Source organism: Dasypus novemcinctus, chromosome 10 (assembly GCF_030445035.2).
Source record: "Dasypus novemcinctus isolate mDasNov1 chromosome 10, mDasNov1.1.hap2, whole genome shotgun sequence".
Classification (NCBI taxonomy): domain Eukaryota; kingdom Metazoa; phylum Chordata; class Mammalia; order Cingulata; family Dasypodidae; genus Dasypus; species Dasypus novemcinctus.
This window is the reverse complement of record NC_080682.1, coordinates 2,512,326-2,534,518: the sequence shown is the minus strand read 5'-3', so window position 1 is coordinate 2,534,518 and position 22,193 is coordinate 2,512,326. Positions and strand designations below refer to the sequence as shown.

The 22,193-nt window shown below is 67.6% G+C and overlaps 1 protein-coding gene across 1 annotated transcript in view; it reads right to left on the bottom strand.

Annotated features, from left to right (window-relative positions):
- The window catches only part of KCNQ1 (potassium voltage-gated channel subfamily Q member 1), a 316,058-nt gene that overhangs the window by 216,560 nt on the left and 77,305 nt on the right, over positions 1-22,193 (bottom strand). Inside the window, exons 3-8 of the mRNA XM_058304965.2 lie at positions 16,481-16,607; positions 16,130-16,208; positions 15,660-15,756; positions 15,089-15,229; positions 6,938-7,048; positions 5,936-6,031 (exon numbers count right to left, since the gene is read on the bottom strand). Of these exons, the coding sequence (XP_058160948.1) occupies positions 5,936-6,031; positions 6,938-7,048; positions 15,089-15,229; positions 15,660-15,756; positions 16,130-16,208; positions 16,481-16,607 (651 nt within the window). The remainder of the gene's footprint in view (positions 1-5,935; positions 6,032-6,937; positions 7,049-15,088; positions 15,230-15,659; positions 15,757-16,129; positions 16,209-16,480; positions 16,608-22,193) is intronic.

Sequence of the window (22,193 nt, the reverse complement as noted above, 5' to 3'; positions counted from 1 at the left end):
TCCCCCCAGAAGGCCCCTGCGCCCCCCACGCCGGTTTGGAGAGAGCCTCCTTGAAGATACCACCCGTCACGACGAGGCGAGGCTGGATTGGGGGGTTCCCGGTAACGTGGCTTGGTAAGGGGGTGTGGACACAGGAGGCAGAGGACCCCAGGCCCCCCAGCCTTCAGGGCACTGCCCTCCCACACCCTCTGACTCGTGGCCTCCAGAACCACCCATGCAAAGTCCTGCGGCTCGAGCCAACTTGTCTAGAACCCTCTGTCACCATGGCCCAGGAGTCTGGGACATCTGGAAGCACAGCCGCCAGTGCGGTTGCTGGGCCCTGTCCCACCCAGGGCCAGGCCCCACGGGGCTCCCACCGGGGGTCTCCCACCTGGGGTGGGGGGAGCTCCAGGCAGGTGCCACCACGAGGACACAACCATTTCAACAATGAAGATCATTCTAGGGGTTTCCCACCTCCCACGTCAGAACCAAAGGTCCGACAGAAGCCAACCCTATGTGGGTAGCAGCTGGCCTTGCTTGATGGGACGCCGGGAGAACCTGCTCACAGTGACGCTGGCTCCCAGCCAGCGGGTGAAAGGGTTGGCAGAACTCAGCGGTGGCCCCTTCCCCTGGTGAGAAGGGTCAGATGGGTCACCAGCTGCCCTCCAAACCCCCACATGCCAGGAGGCAGCCCCCAAGCTGTTGCTTGTTTCACACTCACTCACCCGCCCATTGCTCTTGTTCCCATATCCACCTGCCCATCTGTCCATCTATCCACCTACCCATTCGTCCACCTGTCTGTCCATCTACCCTCCCACCCACCCACCCATCCATCCATCCAGGCACCAATCCCACCCATCCATACATCAACCCATCTGTCCATCCACCCACCCACCCAGCTGTCCACCCCCCATCCATTCACCTCTCATTCACTGACTCAAACATCCATCCATTCTTCCACCTGTCTTCAGATCCACCCACCCATCCACCCATCCACCTATCCACTCGTCCATCATACCCATCCACCCATCCGCTCATCCACCCACCCATCCGCTCATCCACCCACCCATCCGCCCATCCACCCTTCCATCCACCCTTCCATCCATCCACCCGGCAATCCACCCATCCACCCATCCATCCATCCACCCATCCATCCATCCATTCATCCATCCAGGCACCAATCCCATCCATCCATACATCAATCCATCTGTCCATCCATCCACCCACCCAGCTGTCCACTCCCCGTCCATTCATCTCTCATTCACTGACTCAAACATCCATCCATTCTTTCACCTGTCTACAGATCCAGCCACCCATCTACCCATCCACTCATCGATCCACTCATCCACCCACCCATCCACCCATCCACCCACCCATCCATCCATCAATCTACCCATCCACCCATCCATCCACCCACCCATCCACACATCCACCCATCCATCCACCCTTCCGTCCATCCATCCATCCGTCCACCTATCCATCCATCCACCCACCTACCCACCCATCCATCCATCCACCCACCCATCCATCCACCCACCCACCTATCCATCCATCCATCCATCCAGGCACCAATCCCACCCATCCATACATCAATCCATCTGTCCATCCATCCACCCACCCAGCCATCCAACCCCCGTCCATCCATCTCTCATTCACTGACCCAAACATCCATTCATTCTTCCACCTGTCTGCAGATCCAGCCATCCATCCAGTCACCCATGGATCTCCCCCACTTAGCCCACCCCTGTCTCCCTCTTTCTAACTACCCACCCACCCACCCATCCATCCTGAATGTGGAGGGATGCTCAGCAGGACCAGCCCAGGGAACAGCAGGAAGCAGCCCTTTAGGGGCCACAGTCTGATGGGAGAACAGAGAAGAGGATGAAGGATGAAGACGCTGAGCAGTGCTGTACAGCCTCCACGACCCCCCAAGAGACATCTGTGAGTCCGAGGCTGAAAGACACGTAAGAACCATCAGGATGAGACGGGTTGGAAGAGAGGGTCCTGCAGGGGGAGGAGCCTGCCAAAAGCTGGCCATGTGCAAGTCCCTGGAGATGCAAAGACCTGCCCATCATCCACACACACACGTGGGGTCTCTCCTCGGGGTGTGCACGGCAAGCGTAGGACACACAGAGCTGCACTGCGGGGGTCCAGGGACAGGGGGCTGGGGGCACGGAAGAGCAGGGCTGTGGGTTGGCGGGAGGTGAGGCCTGGACAGCCGGGCGGCAGCAGGCCACGGCCGCGGCTGAGGGGTGCTGGGCCCCTGGTGGGGTGAGGCTGGTAAGCTCGGGTCTACGTGCTAGAGACACCCCTCCCCGAGAGGTATGGGTTGGGGACGGGGCCCAGGGCACCACCAGGGTTCCTGGGGGACGGTGACACCACCACGGTGGGGACCTGGGCCAGACAAGGCGGCTGGCAAGGGGCACTCGCAGCCCTCCCACGCCAGTTGAGGATGGTCCCTGCCTTCACGCCCTCGTCTGGAGGCACCGCACGTCCCTGCCCGCGGTGCAAGCACCACCCGCCACGTGTGCCCTCTGCTCTCGCCTCGCGGCACTGTCTCCAGGTCCCACCCTCCCACGTCACGTGCTTCACGCACCCAGCGTCTCCCCCTCAAGCTTGCCCACCCAAACCAGGGCCTCTTAGCACCCATCTCCTTCCCAGTATGCATGGGGAGCGGTGGAAATGCCCACAGAGGCTCGGACGTGGCAGTGGCAGGGTTTTGGGGCCTTTTTTGGTTTCCTTGGCTGATGAAGCAAATACCACGAAATGGGTCGGGTTTGACAATGGGAATTTACTTGCTCATGGCTTGAGGTCAGGAAAGCGTCCAAATCAAGGCATGTCCCCAAAACTCGGCTTCTGGGGCTGGATGATGATGACCCTGAGCTCCTTCGTCACGTGGCAAGGCACCCAGTGGCCTCTCCTGGTCTCTCCCTTATTTTCCAGGTTTCACTGATTTAGCTTCTTGCTTCTGTGGCCTTTTAATTGTCTCACTCGGCTTATAAAGGACTCTAGAAATAGTATTAAGACTCCCCGATTGACTGGGTCACACCTTAACTGAAGCACCTCATCAAAAGCTCCTGCTTATCATGGGTGCACACCCACAGGAACGGGTTAACTTTAAAAACATTTCCTTCTGCGGTATACACAGCTTCAAACCACCACACTCCACCCTCTGACCCTAGAAAGAATTTTCTTTCTATGTGAGAAATACATTCACTCCCTCGTGACATCTCAAAAGCCTGAAGTCATTTCAGAAACAATGCTAAGCACAAAGTCCTGATGAAACTGGTTTCAGGTGTGGCCTGTCCCGGGGCACAAGTCCCCCCTGTCTGTTGACCTGTGAAACCCAGGTAACAAGTTACCTGCAGGACAGTCATGGGATAGGCATCTCCACTGCTGCTGGGAACAAGTGAAAGGGAAACAAGTCATGGGTTCCAAACAATTCCAAAACCCTGCGGGGAAAACCTCATCAGATTTCAAGGTCTGAAGGTCATCTATGGGACAACGTTTTGTTCTCCAGCCCCAATGAGGTGACCGTGCTCTCCCCAAACACCGGGGTAAGGGCTCCAACATTGCCAAACACGGTGGCAGCCAGAACTCTCCACAAGCCCCAGGGAATGTGCTCCACGGTCTCTGAAACCTGGGGCAGCCACCCTCTTCCTGAACAACAGGCAAAGCCCACCCTCTCCAAGCTCTTCTCTTTACACAGGTGGGCCTGCCCTCTTGGCCCAAGAAGATGCCAAAAGTCCGGACCTCAGCTCAAGTGGCTCTGCTCTTAAAGTACTTTTCCTTCACTTGGCCCCTTCACTGTCCCTTTGAGTCCAAGCTGGCATACAGATCTCAAAATTTTCTCTGTTTTGGCATGCAGCACACAGGGCTCCAAACCATCAGGCAGGAGGAACTTCCACAGCTCCTTCCTGGAGAAACACAATCCCAGTCCTGAGCTGCCCTGAAATGACTGAGCCCACGTTCAGTCAAATCCTCATGGGACACGATTCTTTGGGGACTTAAGTTCCAGAAGCTCGGAATTTTCCAAACCATCTATTTCTGGTTTCTTTGTGCCCAAGAGTTCAGGTCTCAGCTTCTCTCTTTCCTCCTGCATTTCACTACAAGCTGCAAGGAGAAGCCAGGCTGCGCTTTCCACGCTTAGCTTGGAAATCTCCTCGGCTAAATATCCACGCTCGTTACCCTCAAATTCTGCCCTCACCCAACACCAGGACTCAATTTCACCAAGCTCCCTGCCGCTTTAAAGCAAGGGTCACCTTTCCTCTAGTTTCCAACAAGGCTATCGTTTTCATCTAAGGCTCGCCAGATTCGTGCTTAGCATCCTGGCCCTAGCAACTGTCTCTTCTGTGCAATACAGGTCTTTCCCCTCAAGCGCCTCACAGCTCTTCCCACTCCACCCATCACCCAATTCCAAAGCGCATTTCCACATTTTGGTATTTGCTATAGCAGCACCCCACTCTTCCAACACCAAAATCTGTTTCCGTTTCCTTGGCTGCTCAAGCAAATACCATAAAATGAGATGGGTGGACAACAGGAACTTATTTGCTCAAGGTGCCAAGGCTGGGAAATGGCCCTAGTCAAGGTCTCATCCAGGCGACGCTTTCTCCCCTAGACAGTGGGTCTGGGGGTTGGCTGCCAGAGGTCCTTGGTTCCTCGGTCATTTGAGAAGGCACCTGGTGGCATCTCCTGGCCTCTGCCTCCCCTCCTGCGTTCCTCCGACGCTCAACATCTCACATCCCTGGCTTTTCTCTGTGCTCCCCTCCACTTACAAAGGATCCAAACAGGATCAAGACCTGCTGGGCTGAGCTGGGCCACACCGTGGCTGAAGTAGCCTCATCAGAAGGTCCTCACACTGAGTCCACACCGCAGCGCTGGACCGAGTTCCAGAGCATGTTTCAATGGGGTACAGGCAGCTCCAAACCACCCTAGGGCCCCATTTATGGGCTCCCCCAAACCGTGCACACAGCATGGTGGCATGGCCTGTCATCTTCCCGGCCCCCAGATGGATGGTTCTGGAAGGTTCCAGAGATAGAGGCAGAGCCGGAAACCAGGGCTGGATGAGAGCCGCAGCAGCCCCAGCTGAACCCGCCCCTCCCTGGGCAGGAAGCTCGGGAGGCCGAGGCCCACCCCCAGACCCCATCCCTGGGGGTCTCCCGCTCCAGGCCCACGCCAGGTCGCTCAGCCCCCCAGCACAACCCTCTCAGATGCGCTTTCCCAATGAGTTGCACCCGAGACTGCGCATTAAATTGGCACCCCGGTCTTCACCAGGAGACACGGACCACTGTGCACTGTGGAGAGCTTGGAACAAGGGAGCTGGGCTCAGGGTCCTGGGGCCACACCGTGGCCCTGCCCAGCCTCGCAGGCTGGGGACCATCTCCACACGGCAGCTCTGAGGGCACAGGAGCCCCGGGCATGAGCCGCCGCCGGAGAGCTGGGCTCGTGCACCCCTGGAGCTCAGCCCGGGGCCGCCCGGCCAGTGGCCAGTCCACGCCGCCTCCCAACAGGGGAGCAGCCAGCAGGGACCCTACTCGGCCACCCGGAGGGAGCTGACGTTGCAACGAACAGGTCCTGGGCCCCCCAGGGTCCCCCTCGCCTCACCTCACCCCTCCCAGACTCACCCCTGCAGCTCCGCGGCACAGGACAGAGGACAGACGCACAGGCAGGGGGCGGCCGGGCAGGCACGCAGAAGTGACCCCACGAAATCCGGGGGTCGTCCTCGCCTGCGCCCAGAGCCGCCGGTGGGAGGGCAGCCCTGCGCCCACCCCGCTGATGGGGACGCACGTGCAGTACCCGGGCCACGTGGACCCACGCGAGCTGCCGGGCCACGCCACCCACGGCGCCCGGGGGCCGAGCACGCGGCCGTCCACCCGGAGCAGCTCCGGGCTCCCCAGCCGGCCGGGCCTGGCTCTGCCCGCGGGCGTGGGTCAGGGAGGGACAGCCACACCGTCACCTGGATGAGCGAGGCCGCCGCGGGGATCTGCCGGTTGAAGTGCTTCTGCCGCTGCTTCTGCTGCACCTTCAGGGCGAAGCCGGAGCCCAGGATGCCCTGTGGGGGGCCGGAGGGGCTGCTCAGCACCCGGCGGCGGGCGCGGGGGGTCTGCTCGGGGCCCACGTGGGCCAGCGTGGGGGCCCGCCCGACAGAGGGCCCAGAGAGGTCCAAGGGGCTCCCACCCATTTCCAGGACGGGGCGGGGGGGGGGCAGGGCCTGAGCCACCGGGACCCTGGCCAGGGGTTGGCAGGAAGCCCCCAGGATTAGCGATGGGAGGAAAGGGTGCAGCCGGCAGCAAGCTCCCCGTGCACGGGGGAAACTGAGTGACGTGCACACTCAGGCCCATATCCAGACCATGACCCACATATGTGTGGCACGCACACATGTACCTCCCCGACACACACGGCACACGTATGCGGCTGCACACCTACCTCCACATGCACTAGACACATGCCCGCTCGACCTTGCACGGGTCGCACGTCCACACTCTACATACGTAACGTGCACAGGACACAAACACGGCACACGCATGCACGTAAGCACCACACGCGGGCCCTCAGCACCTCTGGAGGGGTGTCCCCTGGCCCCCGCCCCTCACCTGGGAACCCAGCCCTGCCCCCGCTGGGACCTGGCAGCCACCACGGCCCGCCTCTTCCCCCAGGGCTGAAGAAGTGGCCTGGGCTTCCCGGGGCGTGGGCCTCGGCGGGGACCCTCTGGGTGGCCCCCACCCCTGGCAGAGAGGCCCCCTTGGGGGTTCAGGAACAAGGGGGACGGCAGCTCCGGACGGCCCTCGGGGACGCGTGGGCTCCGCGCAGGTGGGACGGGGACGGCTTGCTCTCGCCACCTCCGCCTCTGGGGGCGCCGCGCACACGGAGGGGCCCGCGATGGCCCCCTATGCCGGCCGAGCCCACCCGCCCAGGGCCCAGCTGCGCGCGGCGCGGACGGCCCCACCCAGGCACCCACCGCGGGGAGCGCAAAGAAGGAGATGGCAAAGACGGAGAAGCAGGAGGCGATGGTTTTGCCGATCCACGTCTGGGGCACCTTGTCGCCGTAGCCGATGGTGGTGACGGTCACCTGTGGGGGGACAGCGGTCAGCAGCCGGGGGGACAGCGGTCAGCAGCCCCGGGACCAGCCCGCCCGCGAGGGAGGCCGTGGGGGCTCGTCTGGGCCTTAGACGCCGGGCGCTGAGGCCGAGGCATGCGCCGTGGGGCCCCCAACTGCCTGGGGCTCCATCCCCAAGGAGGCCGGAAGTGCCCCCGGGGCGCTGCCCCCCAGGTGCCAGCCCAGCACAGGTGTCTCGGTTGACTTTCCCCACTCAAGCCACCTCCGTGGGGTGCGCCTGCCCGGGGCGCAGTGGGAGAAGGGGAGAAGGGCCTCCAGGAGAGCGCAGCACAACTCGGTGTCCCCCGCCAACTCCCTCTGGGGCCTCTGCGGCCACTCCTGGGCCCGAGGAGTCTGGGCCCTGGGCACTCCCCCACCCAGCCAGGCCCGCAGCTTCCTGGCACAGAGGTGCTGTCCACGTGAGCCACGCCGGCCTGGGCTGGACCTCCCTCCCCTCCAGGGTCCCTGCAGCTGTGCCCCGCACCCTGCTTTGGAAAGAGCCAACTCTGCGGGCACAGGGAGATCCCCTGCCTGAGAACCACCCAGAGGCCAGAGCTGGGCACGGAGGCCGCAGGGGCCTGGAGAGGCCATGCCGCAGGCCACGTCAGGCTCCCCTGGAGGAGGTGGACTGTGGGAGCACAGAGCCCCTGGGCCCGTGGCTGCCCCGTGCCACCCACCGGCTACCGAGGAAGGAGCGGGGGAGGCAGGCAGGGACGCCCGAGCGCCCGCACGCACCTGAGGAGACACGCGGAGCCACTCGAAACGACGAGCAGGGAGCGCCAGGGCGTGGGGCCATGGAAGCTCCCGTTCCAAGCCTGTGCGCTTGCAGGCGGGTTCTGCCAGCCTGATGGCAGGTGCGCGTGCCACGAAGGCAGGTACGCGTGCCACGAAGGCCGAGGCTCCCAGCTGCGGACCCGGGATGCTGCGGGACGGCCTCGGCGCCTCTACCTGCCCCGGCCCCTCATGGCCCAGCTGCGCGTCCACCAGCCGCCACAGCCTGGGAGAGGCAGCGGAGCCGTCCCCGGAGCTGACCACACAGGGCCTCGTCCGGCCGTGGCCCTACACACACGCCCTGTCACACGGACACGCGCCCTGTCACACGGATGCACACGGTCACGGGCACACAGTCACACGGACACACACAGTTTACACAGACACACACACAGTCACACGGACACACAGACGCACACAGACACACAGACATACTCACACAGAAACACGCACAGTCACACAGACACACAAAGTCACACGGACACAGTCACAGACACATACAGTCACACAGATGCACCCACAGTCACGGACGCACACAGTCACACGGACACAGTCACAGACACACACAGCCACATGGACCCACACAGTCATACGGACGCACCCACAGTCACAGATGCACACAGTCACACGGACACACATCTTCACATGGACACACCTATGCAGAGTCACACGGACACACAGAATCACACGGACACACACAGTCGCACGGACACAACCACAGTCACGGACGCACACAGTCACACGGACACACACCTTCACACGGACACACCCATGCAGAGTCACACGGACACACACAGTCGCACGGACGCACACACGGTCACGTACACACACAGTCACACGGACACACACAGTCACACGGACACGCCCACAGTCACAGACGCACAGAGTCACACGGACACATACCTTCAGATGGACACACCTGTGCAGAGTCACATGGACACAGAGAATCACACGGACACACACAGTCACACGGGCACACACAGTCACACGGACACGCACACACCTGGTTATACGGACACACACGTACACACGCGCGCACACAGTTGTACAGACACACCCATGCAGAGTCACACAGACACACACAGTCATACGGACACACACGTATGCAGTCATATGGACACACAGAGTCACAGACATCCATGCAGCTGCACGGCCACAGACACACACACATACGCCCAGTCGCATAGATACTCCCAGTCTCGTGGCCACGCCCAGCCACATGGCCACGCCCACAGTCACAGGACATGCTCACGGTCACAGGGACATGCAGACACCCAGTCATATGGACACGCACAGCCACATGGACACGCGTGTGTGGAGAGCCCCTGGGTGGACACCAACTGGGCAGGGCTGACGCTCACCCACGGGCCTCACCCAGGCACGAGGCCGCCACGCTCACATGCAGAAGCCACAAGCCGGCATGGGAGGGCAGCGCCGGGCACACGTCCAGGGACCGGCAGGACACGCAGGCCTCCCCACTGACACGCCCCCTCGAGACTTGGCAGCCAGCGGGGGCAGGAGCCCCAAGACCATTCGGTGGACCCCCAGGGCCTCGGAGCACCCCTGCCCCGCTCACTCACTCAGGTGCGGGGGCGTGACCGGAGGGCAGACGCCGCAGGTGCGCCAGCCTCAAGGCGGGGACCAGGGCCCGCGCCAGTCCCGTGAGCCGGGCCATGAAGAGCTTTGCAGACACGGGAGCCCTTTCCTGCTTCCTGCGTTTGTTCTAGAACGTGCCTCGCGCTGTTGTTTGTGAAAACGCAGGGCAGGATTAGCGTTATTTTAATGAATTAACACAGAAACGTATTTTTCACTTTTATCCCTTAACTGAAAGATCTCTGGACTCAGCCCCCTTTCAGAAGGTGAGAGGCCGGGCAGGGCGCTGAGAGCCAAGGTTAAGGAGCCGCTGGAACCTCAGCCCCAGGCAAACCACACCCAGAGGAGCAGCTTCTAAGAGGGGGCTGGAGGGGGGGGAGGGAGGCAGAAGGGGGAGGGGGAGGGGAGGGAAGGGCTAGCCTGGAAGGGGCTGGAAGTGCAGAGCGGAGCATGTAAGCCTGTCACCTGCACAGGTGCAGGGAGTGAGACCCTCTTGCTAATCTGCCCCCCCCCACCCCCCCGAGATGGGAGCTGCTCGAGGGGACCCCACTTTCCTGGCTCGGATGGCCTGGCTCGGGGAGGGCTCGGACCCCTTCTGGTCAGCCAGCCGGTCGTAGGATGCCCCGGTCAGGTGGCAGGGTCCTCCCGGGGGGCGCCCACCTGCTCTGGGGCGCTGCCTGCCGTGCCAACTGTGGCCCCACAGACCCCCCGTGTCAGGCTAACACCCTCCCTGCAGCGCTTTGGAGGAAACATGCTCTGCAGGGAGGCTTTGTCCTTCCTGGAGAGACGCAGGCAGCCCGGGGACAGGCCGTTCTCTGTCGTCAGGCTTGGACCGCCCGACAGCAGCCATCGCGGGGCGGAGCTGCGCAGCGTCCGGGCAGAGAGGAAGCAGGCACCTGGGGTCCTCGCCAGGCACCAGCCAGCGGGCCGCAGCACGCAGGGGCACACGCAGGCTGCAGCACATGCAGATGCACACTCACACACGCACAGGCTGCAGCACACAGGAGCATACCCAAATGCACGCACACGCACCCATGGGCTACAGCAGATACGCCCAGATGCACGCGCAGGCCGCAGCACAGCACAGCACACCCGTGACGGGAGCCGCGGAGGTCGGAGGGAGGCCTGCCCACGCCGCCAGCCCCCGCAGGCCCCCGGGAGCCAGGGTGGCGCGCTCTCCCCGTCGCTTCGTCTGCGTTCCGGCCTTACATCGTCCCTCACGTTCGGGGGAGACCCCAGAAACCCAGCGCCCTGCCCTGAGCGGCGTCCTCCTGGGCGGAACGGCCTCCTTGAGGCCCAGAAGCCAGGCCAGGGGCAGCCACCTGTCCAGGGCGGGGGCGGCCAGAGGGGAGCAGGGACAAGCCCACGCAGGACAGCGGGACCCAGGAATCCCTGCAGGTGTGCGGCCTCCCCACTGAGAGTGGCCGAGCCCGCCCCGAACTGAGGCTGCAGGGCGCCCGGGGGGTCTCGGGAGCCAAGATGCCCGGGAGGGGTGCTGGGGGGAGGCCGACACCCCTGAGTCAGCCCCACGGCCCAGGCAGGTCCAGCACGTCCCCTCCTGGCCTGGGTGCCGCAGGGCCTCAGCCGGGAACAGGGTCTTTGGCACGACACTGGCCGAGGTGGGGGCACACGGGAGGGGAACGGGACTCAGCACCCCCGTGTCCTCGGGGGAGGGGGGACTCGGGGAGGAAACGCCACGTGGAGCAGAGGCCGAGACCCGGCCCCCAGCCCAGGACGGCGTGTCCCGTCAACGTCACCTCCTGCAGGGCCCTCCCCCGCCCCCGACCCAAGAAAAGCCCGGGGCAGGCACCGGGCAGCCCGGGGCACGGGGGCGGCTCCCAGCTTGGGCGGTGGCCCTGCTGGGCTCGAGGGCCTGAGGCCAAGCAGAAGTGGACCCCGCGCCGCAAGGCACACGAGACCGGCGCTGCAGGCCACCGTGCCCTCGGGCCCGAGAGCCCGTCCCGGCCCCGCGGTCCAGCCCAGTGAGCCCAAACGTGGCACCGCGGAGATGGGCCCATCCCCAGGGCCCACGGGCGAGCTGCCCACGGCACAGCCAGGCTCCGGGCCCTGCGTGCAGGGGGCCTGGGTCCCGGCCTGGCGACCTCGGCTAAACGTCACCTCCTCAGGGAGGCCCTCTTTGACTGCCCGGGGCCACGCCAAGGGCCTCCCTGTGGGCACCACATGCAGACCACGGCCCCGTCGCGTTTCTCACCTCCGGACAGGCCCTAAGCACGAGGCAGGACACCGGCCCCTGGCTGGTGCCCGGTGCCCATGGAGCGGACCCCAGCCCATGTGCGCAGGACGACGTGTGCCCGAGACAGCAGCATGGCCGGCACGCACGTGGCCTCCGTGGGCCACGGGACCCCATGGTCCTCCCTGCCTTACAGATGGGGAAACTGAGGCACAGAGCCGCTCTGTCCCGGTCCCAGTTCGACGGCGCAGCTGCGTTCACACTCCCCCAGGGTCCGCGGTCCTCTCCCCGTCCCCACCGCGCCGCTTGGGCGTGGGAGCCTCTCGGCGGCCAGCCTTGCCCGCGCCCCCCTGGTCCAGGGGCAGGAAGGCTGGCGGGGCCTCCAAGCCGACTGCTGGGGCAGGAGCTACGGGGTCCACCTGCTCCCACCTGCCTGACGGTCTGTGCATGGAGGTGTCCACGCCCTTTCACAGACGACCCAGAGGCCGGTGACCTGGGCCCCGGAGTGGCCAGGGGTGGAGCCGGACGGGGAGAAACACAGCAGGTCCCGGCCCCAACTCCAGAGCCCACCTCGGCTTCACACGCTTCATGACGCTGGCTATGATTCTATACCCTCGGGGTTCCAGAAAGTTCTGTCCCCTGAGAGTTCCAAGGGCTCCCCCACACACTGTACCCCCCGCCCAGAGGAAAGTGATCCTGTGCCCCCATCCCCTCCACTGAGCCTGCCAAGCCCACTAAGGAATCCCGCCTGGTGTTGGGCAGATGGACCTGCTTTGTGGACTCCTCCTCATCCTACAAAACCCAGCTTAAAAGCCTCTTCTCCAGAATGGGGCTGGGAACTCTCAGGATGGGCCCCCAGAGCCCGTGGCTCCTGCCCTCATTCCCAGGGGTCCACGGGCACGGCTGAGTGCTGAGTGGGAGCGGCCTGGAGCGTGGAGAGTCTCGGCTTTCAGCGGGGCCCGGCCCCGCCACTTCCCAGCCCACCAGGCCCCGGTTTCCTGGCTTTCCACTGAGGTTCTGAACGGACCCCGCCCGCCCCGCAGGGCTGACAAGGCCCGGTCCTCACGCAGGCCCCCGCTCCAGCTGAGGAACCCCCGGCTTGCCCTGCTGGGATGCAGCACCCAGGGGGAGGGCCGGGGGCCCTCTGGGAGCCTCCTTCAGCAAGGGGGCCGCGGGCAGGACTCAGGCCGTTGTAACGCTTTTTAGCCATAACTCCTAGACGGAGATGGGAGGTGTAAACGGCCTCATCTCGGCGCCTCCGCGTGCTGGACGGGAGCCCACGCCCGGAGGGACGGCCCACCCGTCCCCGTCCCCGCACCAGCACAGACCACCCACTTTGTCCAGGGGCAGCGAAGGGCCCGACACCCCCCGCGAGCGCCTCTGCAGCCAGGCCCGGGCGCCACACTTGGGGGTCCTGAGCCCGGCGCGCCCGCCCACGGCTGCCCGCAGACCTCAGGGTGGGACGGCAGGGGCCCTTTGCCACCAGAGCCAGCACCTTCTCCTGGTGGCGTGGACCCCGGGGGTCCACAGGGCGGGGCCACACGTGGGGCCCCACCCGGAGGCAGGGGCAGGGGCTGGGACCCACGTCTCTGGCCGACGGCCCCCCGGGAGGGGTCGTCCTCGCCAAGTCTGTGCGGACGCCCGGGGCCCGTGGACGTGACCAGGAGCCGCACGAGGCCCCTCGTTCAGACCGGGAGTCCCCTCGCCCACCACGCAGCCCCTGACCCCATTAGCAGGAGATGCCACACGCCTGAGAAGAGGGTCCTGCCTGTGGTGGGCCCCTGCCTGGGGTGCCAGGCCAGCCAGCGAGGCGCACTGACCCCCGAGGGCCTCCCCTCGGCCCCCACCCACACCCGCCCCCAGCCGCGGGCAGGAGCCCCGGAGCAGGCGCCTCGCCCCGTGCAGGGGCGGACAGGCCTGGGGAGAGGAGACGGCCTAAAGCGCAGGGCACGGGGGCATCGGGGCGCGGCGGCAGGTGGGCTTCCGAGCACGGCCCCCCTCCTGCGCCCCTTGCACCGTCTGCCCACAAGTGCGGGGGTGCATTCTGCCCACAGCTGCCGAGCAGCCGGCGGCGACCGGGGGGCTGCTGGCCCCAAGGCCGCGGCGGTGGCGGGGGCGCAGGCGCTGCCAGGCGCGAGGCCCCAGCCGGGGTGCGCGGTGGCCAGGGCGGGCTGCAGCTGACGGGGGCGGCGGGTGCCAGAGCCGGCACAAAGGGGGCTGTCTTCCCGGTCGGCAGCCCGGTGTTTGCACAGGTGTGAGGGTGGGGGGGCCGCGCGGCCGGGGGGGGGGTGTGGGGGGCTCCCTGCTGCGTGAGGCACCGGCGAGCGGCCTGGCGGGCAGGGGTGGGCACCGCGCGCTTCCTGCAGCCTCCCAGGAAGCCCCCCTGCTCCCCGCAGCCCCCGCCCCATCCGCCTCCCCCGACCCCGGCGTCCGGCAGGGGCTGTGCCCACATCTGCCCAGGCCGGCCGCGCCAAGGCTCGGGAGCTGGGTCAGCACGCCCCACCCACCCGGAGCCCTCTAGCACACCAGAAACTTCTGGAAGCCCCCACTGCGCATGCGCGGGCCTGTTGCCAGGGCAGCTTCCCAGGCCCTGGCCCCTCGCTCCCTCCTCTAGGACGGGGGGGAGGGGGCACGTGGCCTCACGGCTGCCCCGCGCCCTCATGCAGCCCACCACCTCCCACTCTCTGGGTCCTCGACCCCCGTTGCCCCCAGGAGCCCCCATGCTCCTTCCTTCTCACAGAGAGAGGCTGGGCATCGGCCCCCCAGCTCAGGACCCCAGGGCCCCCAGGCCCTCCCCGGCCACGCCGTCGCCCGCCTCACAGTTCCAGGCTCCCCTGGACTCCGCAGGCGCGCGCTCAGCTTCTGTGCAGTGCTTTGAAGGACCAGCGAGGCCCTGCGACACAGCGTTGCACCTGCCCACGCTCCTGCCTGCAATGCTTTTCCTCCACTGGCTGCTGCCCCCTCCCGCCACCTGCCCAGTGCTGGCCGGGGGCCGGCCCCCCACGGCCCCAGGGGGCTTCTGCAGCCACCCCCACACGTGGGACTTCTCCCACGAGGCCCTGAGGTGTGGGGGGGGGGCACAGGCAGTGGGGGCGAGGGGTGGGGGGTGAGGGACGGGGGTGAGGGTCGCGCTGGCGCTGGGCCCGCTCGCCGCAGCCCGTCTGCGCACTGGCAGGCCCCTGGCCTGCGGCAGGAGCCGCCCTGTTGAGGACACGGCCGTCCCCTCTGCCAGCCTCTCACTCCCTCTCCCCGACCCGTCCTGAGTCTCCTGCCCACGACGCTGGACAGACACCCGGCCCCAGCGTCCCCCACACCAGGGCCCTGCCACAGTACCCGGGGCCAGCCGTGGACACTGGGCAGCCGTGGACACCGGGCAGCCGGGAACGCCCAGGGAAGCGGGACCACATGGGCCGAGCCCCCAGCCCTGGCTCGCCCCCACCTGGGAAGGCCTGACTTACCACCCCCCACCACAGCGCATCCGCGTAGCTGCCAAACTCCACGTGGCCCGACTCGTTGACGGCGTCCTTCTCAGCCAGGTACACGAAGTAGGAGGAAAAGATGAGGCCCAGGAAGCCGATGTACAGGGTGGTGATCAGCTCCTGCGCAAGCGGGCGGTCAGCGGCGCGCGGGGGCCGTGGGGCACCCCGCAGCGAGCCCGGGCGCTTTCTAGAAAGTTCCAGGCCCGTGCCTGTCCCACGCAGAGGCCGCACTGCGAAACGTCCCGCCCCTCCCGGCTCGCCCCCCTGGGACCCCCGCCGGGCCACACAGACCCCCGGGGACGGCGCTCCAGGCCCTGCGCCCCCAGCCCCGGCGCTCAAGGAAGGGCGACGCAGCTTCGCCCCGCCCCGGCCAGCCCCCCTCGGCGCCCGCCTTCCCGCTTTCCTCGCTGTGGCGCGCGGGAGCGGTGGGGGCTGGGGTCTCCGCACGGCCACGACAGGGGGGCCCACCCCGGGGGCTGCCGGACAGGCCAAGGGGAGGCGGGGGTGCCCACGCCGCCCCTCGCCCACGCCCCGCCCGCGCCGTGCCCACCTGGCGGTGGATAAAGACCACGGAGCCCAGGAGCCTCCAGGTGCCGCCCTGGCGGTCGACGTGCAGCATCCGCAGGATCTGCAGGAAGCGGATGCCCCTGGGGAGGAGGCGAGGGCGTGCTGGGCGCGGGCGCCGCTGTGCTCCACGGGGGACGGGCTCGGGTGCCCCCGCCCCGGCCGAGCCTCCGCTCCGCTCCCCAGGCGCTCCCCCCGGCCCCCGGGGCAGGCGCGAACCCCACACCGCCTGCCGGATGGGACGCCCGCGGTGCCCGGGTGGGCGGGCACGGACTCACGTGGCGGGAGCTCACGTGACTCACGCAGATGCGCCCCCCCCCCCTCAGCCACCGGCTGGGGGTCTCCCGGTGGCCGGGAGGAAGGAGAGGGGCCCCCCGATTCGAGGTGACACCCTTCCTCACCGGGCGGCGCGCTCCGCTCCCGCTGCCCGCCTCGCCCCCGGGCGGCCCTGCGTACCTGATGGCTGACGTGGCGAACACCTGCCCCTTGGAGCCCACGCAGAGAACCACCATGGAGGCCACGACCACGATGAGGTCTGCGGAGCGGGCGGGCAGCGCGTCACGCCGGGGGGACGCACACGCGGCCGGTCGGGCGGAGGGAGGAAGCTTCTGGAAGCCGAGCGGGGCCAGCCGCCTGCCACCACGGACCGCGGGGGCAGTCCCCAGCAGGGAGCCCGGAAGCTTCCAGATCCGGGCGGGGCCAGCAGACGCTACGGCCTGCCACGCGGGCAGGATGGTGCCCGGCGACGGGGGCTCGGCCCGCCCGGAGCCCCCCCCCCCACCCGGAGGCCGCGCGGCGGGCACTCACCGATGATGGAGATGGGCTTGCGGGCGAAGCGCAGGCGGCCCCAGACGCCCACGTACTTGCTGCGGCAGCCGGCCGCCCACAGGCGCACCACGTACTCCGTCCCGAAAAACACGACCAGCACGATCTCCTGCGGGCACGGGGGCGCTCACTGCCGGGCTCCCGGGGCGCCCGACGCACGGGCGGCTCCGTCTCCAGCTGGCGGCGTCCCGGGCCCGCCTGCAGCCACGGCGGGAGGACTGCCCTCACGGGGGCCGACACCCCTTCTCTGCGCCCAGCCACCCCCCCGCCAGGGCCGCGTGCCCCCCGACTCAGGCTCCGCACATGGCAGAGCTGGGAGGGCGAGGAAGAGGGTGGGGGCTGGGTGGCACTGCCCGCTAGCAGAGGGGTGGGCTGCGAGCGACCCCCTTGGGGTCCCCAGGAAGGCAGGACACAGGGGCGTTGAGCTGGCGAGGCGGTCAGAGGGGGTGGCCCCTGCTGGGCCCAAGTCCTGTCCGGCTCCAGGAGGCCACTTGGCGGGGGCCGCAGGGCCCTGTCGTTGGGAGACGGCCCCCGGGCCAGCCCCCCGCCGGGGTGCCACACTTCACCTGCCACCCCTGGAAGTCCTCTTGGTGAGGGGCGGGACACAGGCCTGGAGCTGCTCCACCTGGGGGAAGGGGTGCACGAGGGGAAGGCAGCCCCACGGGGAGTCCCTCAGCACAGCAGAGACCTGCGCGCCCACCGCCCACCGTCAGGGCGCGAGGGGTCTGGGCAGGTGCGTGGGCCCGGGCTGGCTGGGCTACAGCCAACAGAGGGGGGCACGACGGAGATGCACAGGGCAGATGCCAAGAGCGCAGTGCGCCATTAGCTCCCCCGAGAAAGGAAGCAAGGCAGAGGGTCCCACGGCCCGCCGGGGGGCTGACGCCGGGGGGGCCGGGACTGCAGCGTGGCCCCCGGCGCTGTGGGCGGCCTGCACCGTGGCTTCCCGTCTTCATCAGCCCAGGAAACGGGCAGGGAAGAGCGACTCCCGGAGTCTCGAGATAAGAGCGAGAGGCCGGCGCGAGGGCAGCGCCCGCGCCGTTCCCAGGGGCCAGGCGCGGGGCGGGCGGGGGCTGGACCGCGGCCCACCACGAAGCAGGCCCCCGGTCCCACGGCCCGGGCAGCGCCTGGAGGCCGGGGCCCAGGCAGGGGCAGCCCGCCTCCCCCCACTCCGGGGGGACGAGGTCTCTCTCCCACGACCTCCTCTTGGCGGTCCCCTCCTCTCCGGGCCCCTCCGCCCCACCCCTGGGGGCACAGCCCTGCACGCAGGTGCCCGGGGAGGCGGGCAGACGGCCCCGGGGCCCGTTTCCTCGGCCGTCGGGTGCACAGGCTTGGGTGCAAAAACGGGCACTGGACGTGAACGGGACGCACGCAGCTAACTCACACCGAGATGGCCGCCCACCCGGTCAGTGCGCCCGGCAGCCAGCCAGGCCCGGCCGGAGGGGCACTGCAGCCCCCCGTGGGAAAAATTCCGCTTCTTGGCCCACTTCCAGGCAGCTTCCTGCCCTGGCCTCCCTCAGCCCAGGCCAGCAGCCCCTGGTGACCACAGCGGCCCCTGCCCGTGCCCTTCCTCTGCCTGCCCCCGCCAGGGCGTCCCCCACGAGCGGGTGGCTGGACCCCCTTGTTGCTGGCTCCCAAATGTCCTTAATTAGGACGAAATAATATTTACACAACCCAGCTTGTGCACGGGGGAGCTTGACGGCCACAGACGCCATCGGCGGGGGGGTCACCACCCTCGTTTTGCACAAAGATCTTGGTGGGTGACAGCGGATCCCGCCGCGGCCCGCGTGGAACGTGCACAGGAGGGTGCAGGGGCGTTGCCACTGGGGCTCCATGACAGCCTCTGCAGGGGTGGGGGGACCCCAGCGCCGTCCTCTCCCCTGGGGTGGGCAGGGGCCGGGGCAGACGTGCCCGGCGCCCGCACCCCCACCCGGGAACAGCTCTGTCCCCGGTCGGCGCTCAGCATTTGCACGAGCGACCGGACGTCCAGCGCGGCAGGCGGTGGGGTCCCTGGGAGCGGGTTCAGGCAGGTTTCCCAGACCTGGCGCGGCCCTGCCCGCAGGGCCATCCGTCAGCCGCTGACTGGTCAGCAGGTTTCCCTCACTGCCACACGCCTTCCCCGCACAGGGCGCGCCATTTAGAGCCGCCGCGGGTTTGCAGATGAGTCTCGCGGCAACACAAAAGGCCCCGTGTGCCCCTCTCCTGCTCCCCCCCACGCCGCCTCCGGCTGCACTGCTGATGTGGACACGTCAGCATGGGCTGGAAGTGTCCGCGCCGCATTTGGGCGGCCCCTGTGCGAGCCGCGCTTCTGGGGTCACGGCAGACGCCCCGCGTCTCGTCACCCCCAGGACAGCCTCCTCGGCTGCCCTGGAGCCCCCCGTGCTCCCCTATCCCTCCCACGCTCCCCCCCATGGGCGCCCACTGTCTTTTTGTCACCTCTGCCCCGGCCTCTTGCGCCCAGAGGTGGACGTGAGCACGCAGCCATGCCGCACGGCTCCTCCCCTCAGCAAAATGCACGCGCCCCCCACACCCCGCCGGAGCTCGCTTCCTACCCTCGCCGCGCAACGTCCCACTGCCCAGATGCCACCTGGCGCCTCCAGCTTCGGGAGATCATGAGTCCACGCTCGGGGGAGGCCTGCTGCGCGGACGTCACCCTGCCTGCTGCTCGGGGCCGGTGTCCAGGTGGCACCGGCTGCACTGGGTGGTAGACGATGTTTAGCTTTGTGAGAAACTGCCGGGCTGCGCCCCCTCGGGGGGCTGGCAGCTGTGAGGGGGGCTCTGTGGAAGGGGATGCCCTCCGGGCAGGGGTCTGCCACCTCCCTCCCCACGGACGGGGCTGGGCAGGGGCAGCCCTGGGACCGCGGCCGGGCAGGGGCCGTGCAGGACAAAGGCCTCCTCTGCAGAAGGTTCCGGGGTCCGCCAGGGGCCCAGCTCCGATTTACTCCACACCCCGGGACAGAGTTCCCCAAGAGCCCCCCAGGCCCCACGTCCTGGACCATCCCCGCCACGGGGGGCTGGAAAGCGGCCCAAACATGCTGGTCAAGCCCCCCACCCCGTCACAAGAGGATGAAACGGGGGTCCCACCAAGCTAGCTGGACCCCAGGGGCCTCTGTGGCTCCCCCCCACCAACAGGAGGGCCGGCCCAGAGCCCACCATCAAAGGGCCGCTTGTGGAGACCACTGGGCACGCCAAGGCCAGGCCACGGGCTGCAGGCCCTGAGCTCGGCGGCCTTGCGGCGAGCAGGCTGGGACCTCCGCGGAGACAAGAGGAGGACAGAAATCACCCCGATGACACGGCCGATAAGGCGGGCGGCCCAGGGACACGAGCCCCCGCCCCCCCCCGGCCCCGGGCCCGCAGGCCGACGAGGCACCACCTCCTCCTGGCGGCCGCCGGTGGCACGGGCGAGGGGCTCTGCGCCGGCCACTAGGACGGGGGCAGTGGGGTCCCGGCGCCACGAGGCGGGGTCCCGGCGGGGAGGGGGCTCCACCACGGAGGACTGTTTTCACGCACAGGCAATTCCAAGGGGCGCAGCGGTGTGGGGGGAGCGGGGGTCCGAAACCGCCCGGCAACCGGGGCGCAGGCCAAAGGCAGGTAGGCTTCGGCAAATGAAACCGGGAGGAGACGAGCAAGCAGGAGCCTGGAGGCCCGGGGCAGGGGCGAGGGGCGGGGGCCACGTCCTCCCAGAGGAGGGAAGGAGGGGGCGACGGCCAGCTCGTCGGGGCACCGCGGAGCTCCGAGTCCTGTGCCCGTCCTGGCGGGCACCTCGGGAACACCGGGCAAGCGGAGGGGAGAGTGGCCCTCTGTTGGGGTCACTGGCAAACCCATAGGAGGAGGGCAGAGAGGGGCGAGCAAGGGCGCCCGGGACCAGCCTCGGGCAGCCCCAACTTCTCCAGAGGTTGCTTTCGGCCCCAGGGGCGTCTCCTTCCGTAGCCCTGGCGAGGGTCCGAGGAGAAGGGGCGCCACAAAGCCCGCCAGCCCCCGGGCCGCCACCCCCTGGGGCAATGACGGAGAAGGAAGGGCCCGAGCGCGTCCCCTGCACACCAGCTGGAGCTGCCCGTGCTCCGGCCTGGGCCCCCGTGCCTCCCGCTGGACCGAGCGTGGGTCCCTCTTGCTTCACAATTAGGGGGCAATTAGGAGGGGCCCCTCAGCCGCAGCATTTGTACAACCTGGAGTCATTTTTCCAAGCCAAGCGGCCGAGGGGCCCTGGCACCCGGTGGATGGATGCCCGCTGGCCCCCTCCAGCCCTCACCCAAGGGCCAGCCTCTCGGTGGAGGCTCTGCCAGTCGCCCGCTGCCCCGGCGAGCCATGCCGCCGTGTCCCCAGCCCGCCGTCCTTGGGCTCCACGCACGACGCGCGCACAAGCCGCCAAGCGCCCCGCGGGCCTTGGTAGCGTTTTCTTATTACGGACACAGAAGGGGCCCCCAGGGAGTAGCTGCCTGGGGAGGGGGTACAAGGGCCCCTTTAATCACATTTCACGGCAACGTGGACAAAGCTGGCGTGACAGGGACGGGGATGTGAACCGAACCCCATCGCTGTTGACGCAGGAGCCTCGCCACGGGGGACCGTGGAGCTCTCCCCAAAGGAAGCCAGGGGGAGACGCGCCGAGGCAGAGCGCTCAGGGGCCGGCGGAAGGCGCGGCCGTCGTCGCGGGGACGGGCCGGCCCCCGGGACGTGCCGCCCACCTCTGCCCGCCGTACTCAGGGGTGACGGCGTTGTGGCCGCCCACCCACCCAAGTCCCGGGAGTTGCGATAAAGGTTCAGGCAGGTGCTTATCGGGGATTTTGTTTTCCCAGCCGGCGCATACGAGGGAGAAGGCACGTTGCTGAGATGCCGTCGCCGGCGGCGGCTCGTCTATTGTTTTACTTTCACCAGCGAGCAAACGCTCACCGTTTGGAAGTTTCTCGGGCGGCTGTTCCCAGCCTGCGCCACTGCCAGCAAGCGGGATTTGGAAGTGCTGGGAACGTCCCTGCCACCACCGCTCGGGCACCGTGGCTGCGGGCCAGCCCGCGCTCACGTCCCTTCCTGGGGGCGCAAGGACCTTGCAGACCCCCTGCTATTGTGTCAATGCTCTCTGATGTTCCCGCTCTGTTATCTCCATAAGCAACAATTAATTTTCAAGCGGGCAGCAGGATGAAACGCTGGGGGCCGCGGGGGAGGCGGCGGGACCGGAGGAGCGGGGTCAGGGCTGGGGCAGTGAACGCGGTCGGCCTTCCCGGCCTGGAGGACAGCCGGATGCGCGGACTCAGGGACACGGCCAGGGAGACCCTTCCCAGAGCCTGAGGCCCCCTCGTCCCTCAGGGGGCTTCCTGGGGGAGAAGGAAATGCATGCCTTCTTTGGGGGTGAGCGGGACTGAGCATGGAGGACCCGACTCGGGGCCAGAGCAGGGGTCCGGGGTGCACAGGGCGCTCCCACAAGCCACAAATCCTGGGGGTCGGCCTCGCCCCCTGCCAGGGGCCATTCCCATGGGGCACGCTGGGGGGCTCCAGGGCCAGCGGGTCGGGAACCCAGCTGTTCCCCTCCAGGTGGGACCCCCAAGCCCGGGGAGAGGCTCGGCTGCGCGGCTGCTGCAAGGCCTCTTTGTTCTGGAACAGCCAGGGGCCAGCTGCTCCCGGGGACGCCTCGTGACGGCAGCTGGGCACGGCCGACGCCTCGGGCCTCGCTCACGCCTGGGGACAGCAGCCCCCTCCCTACCAGGGC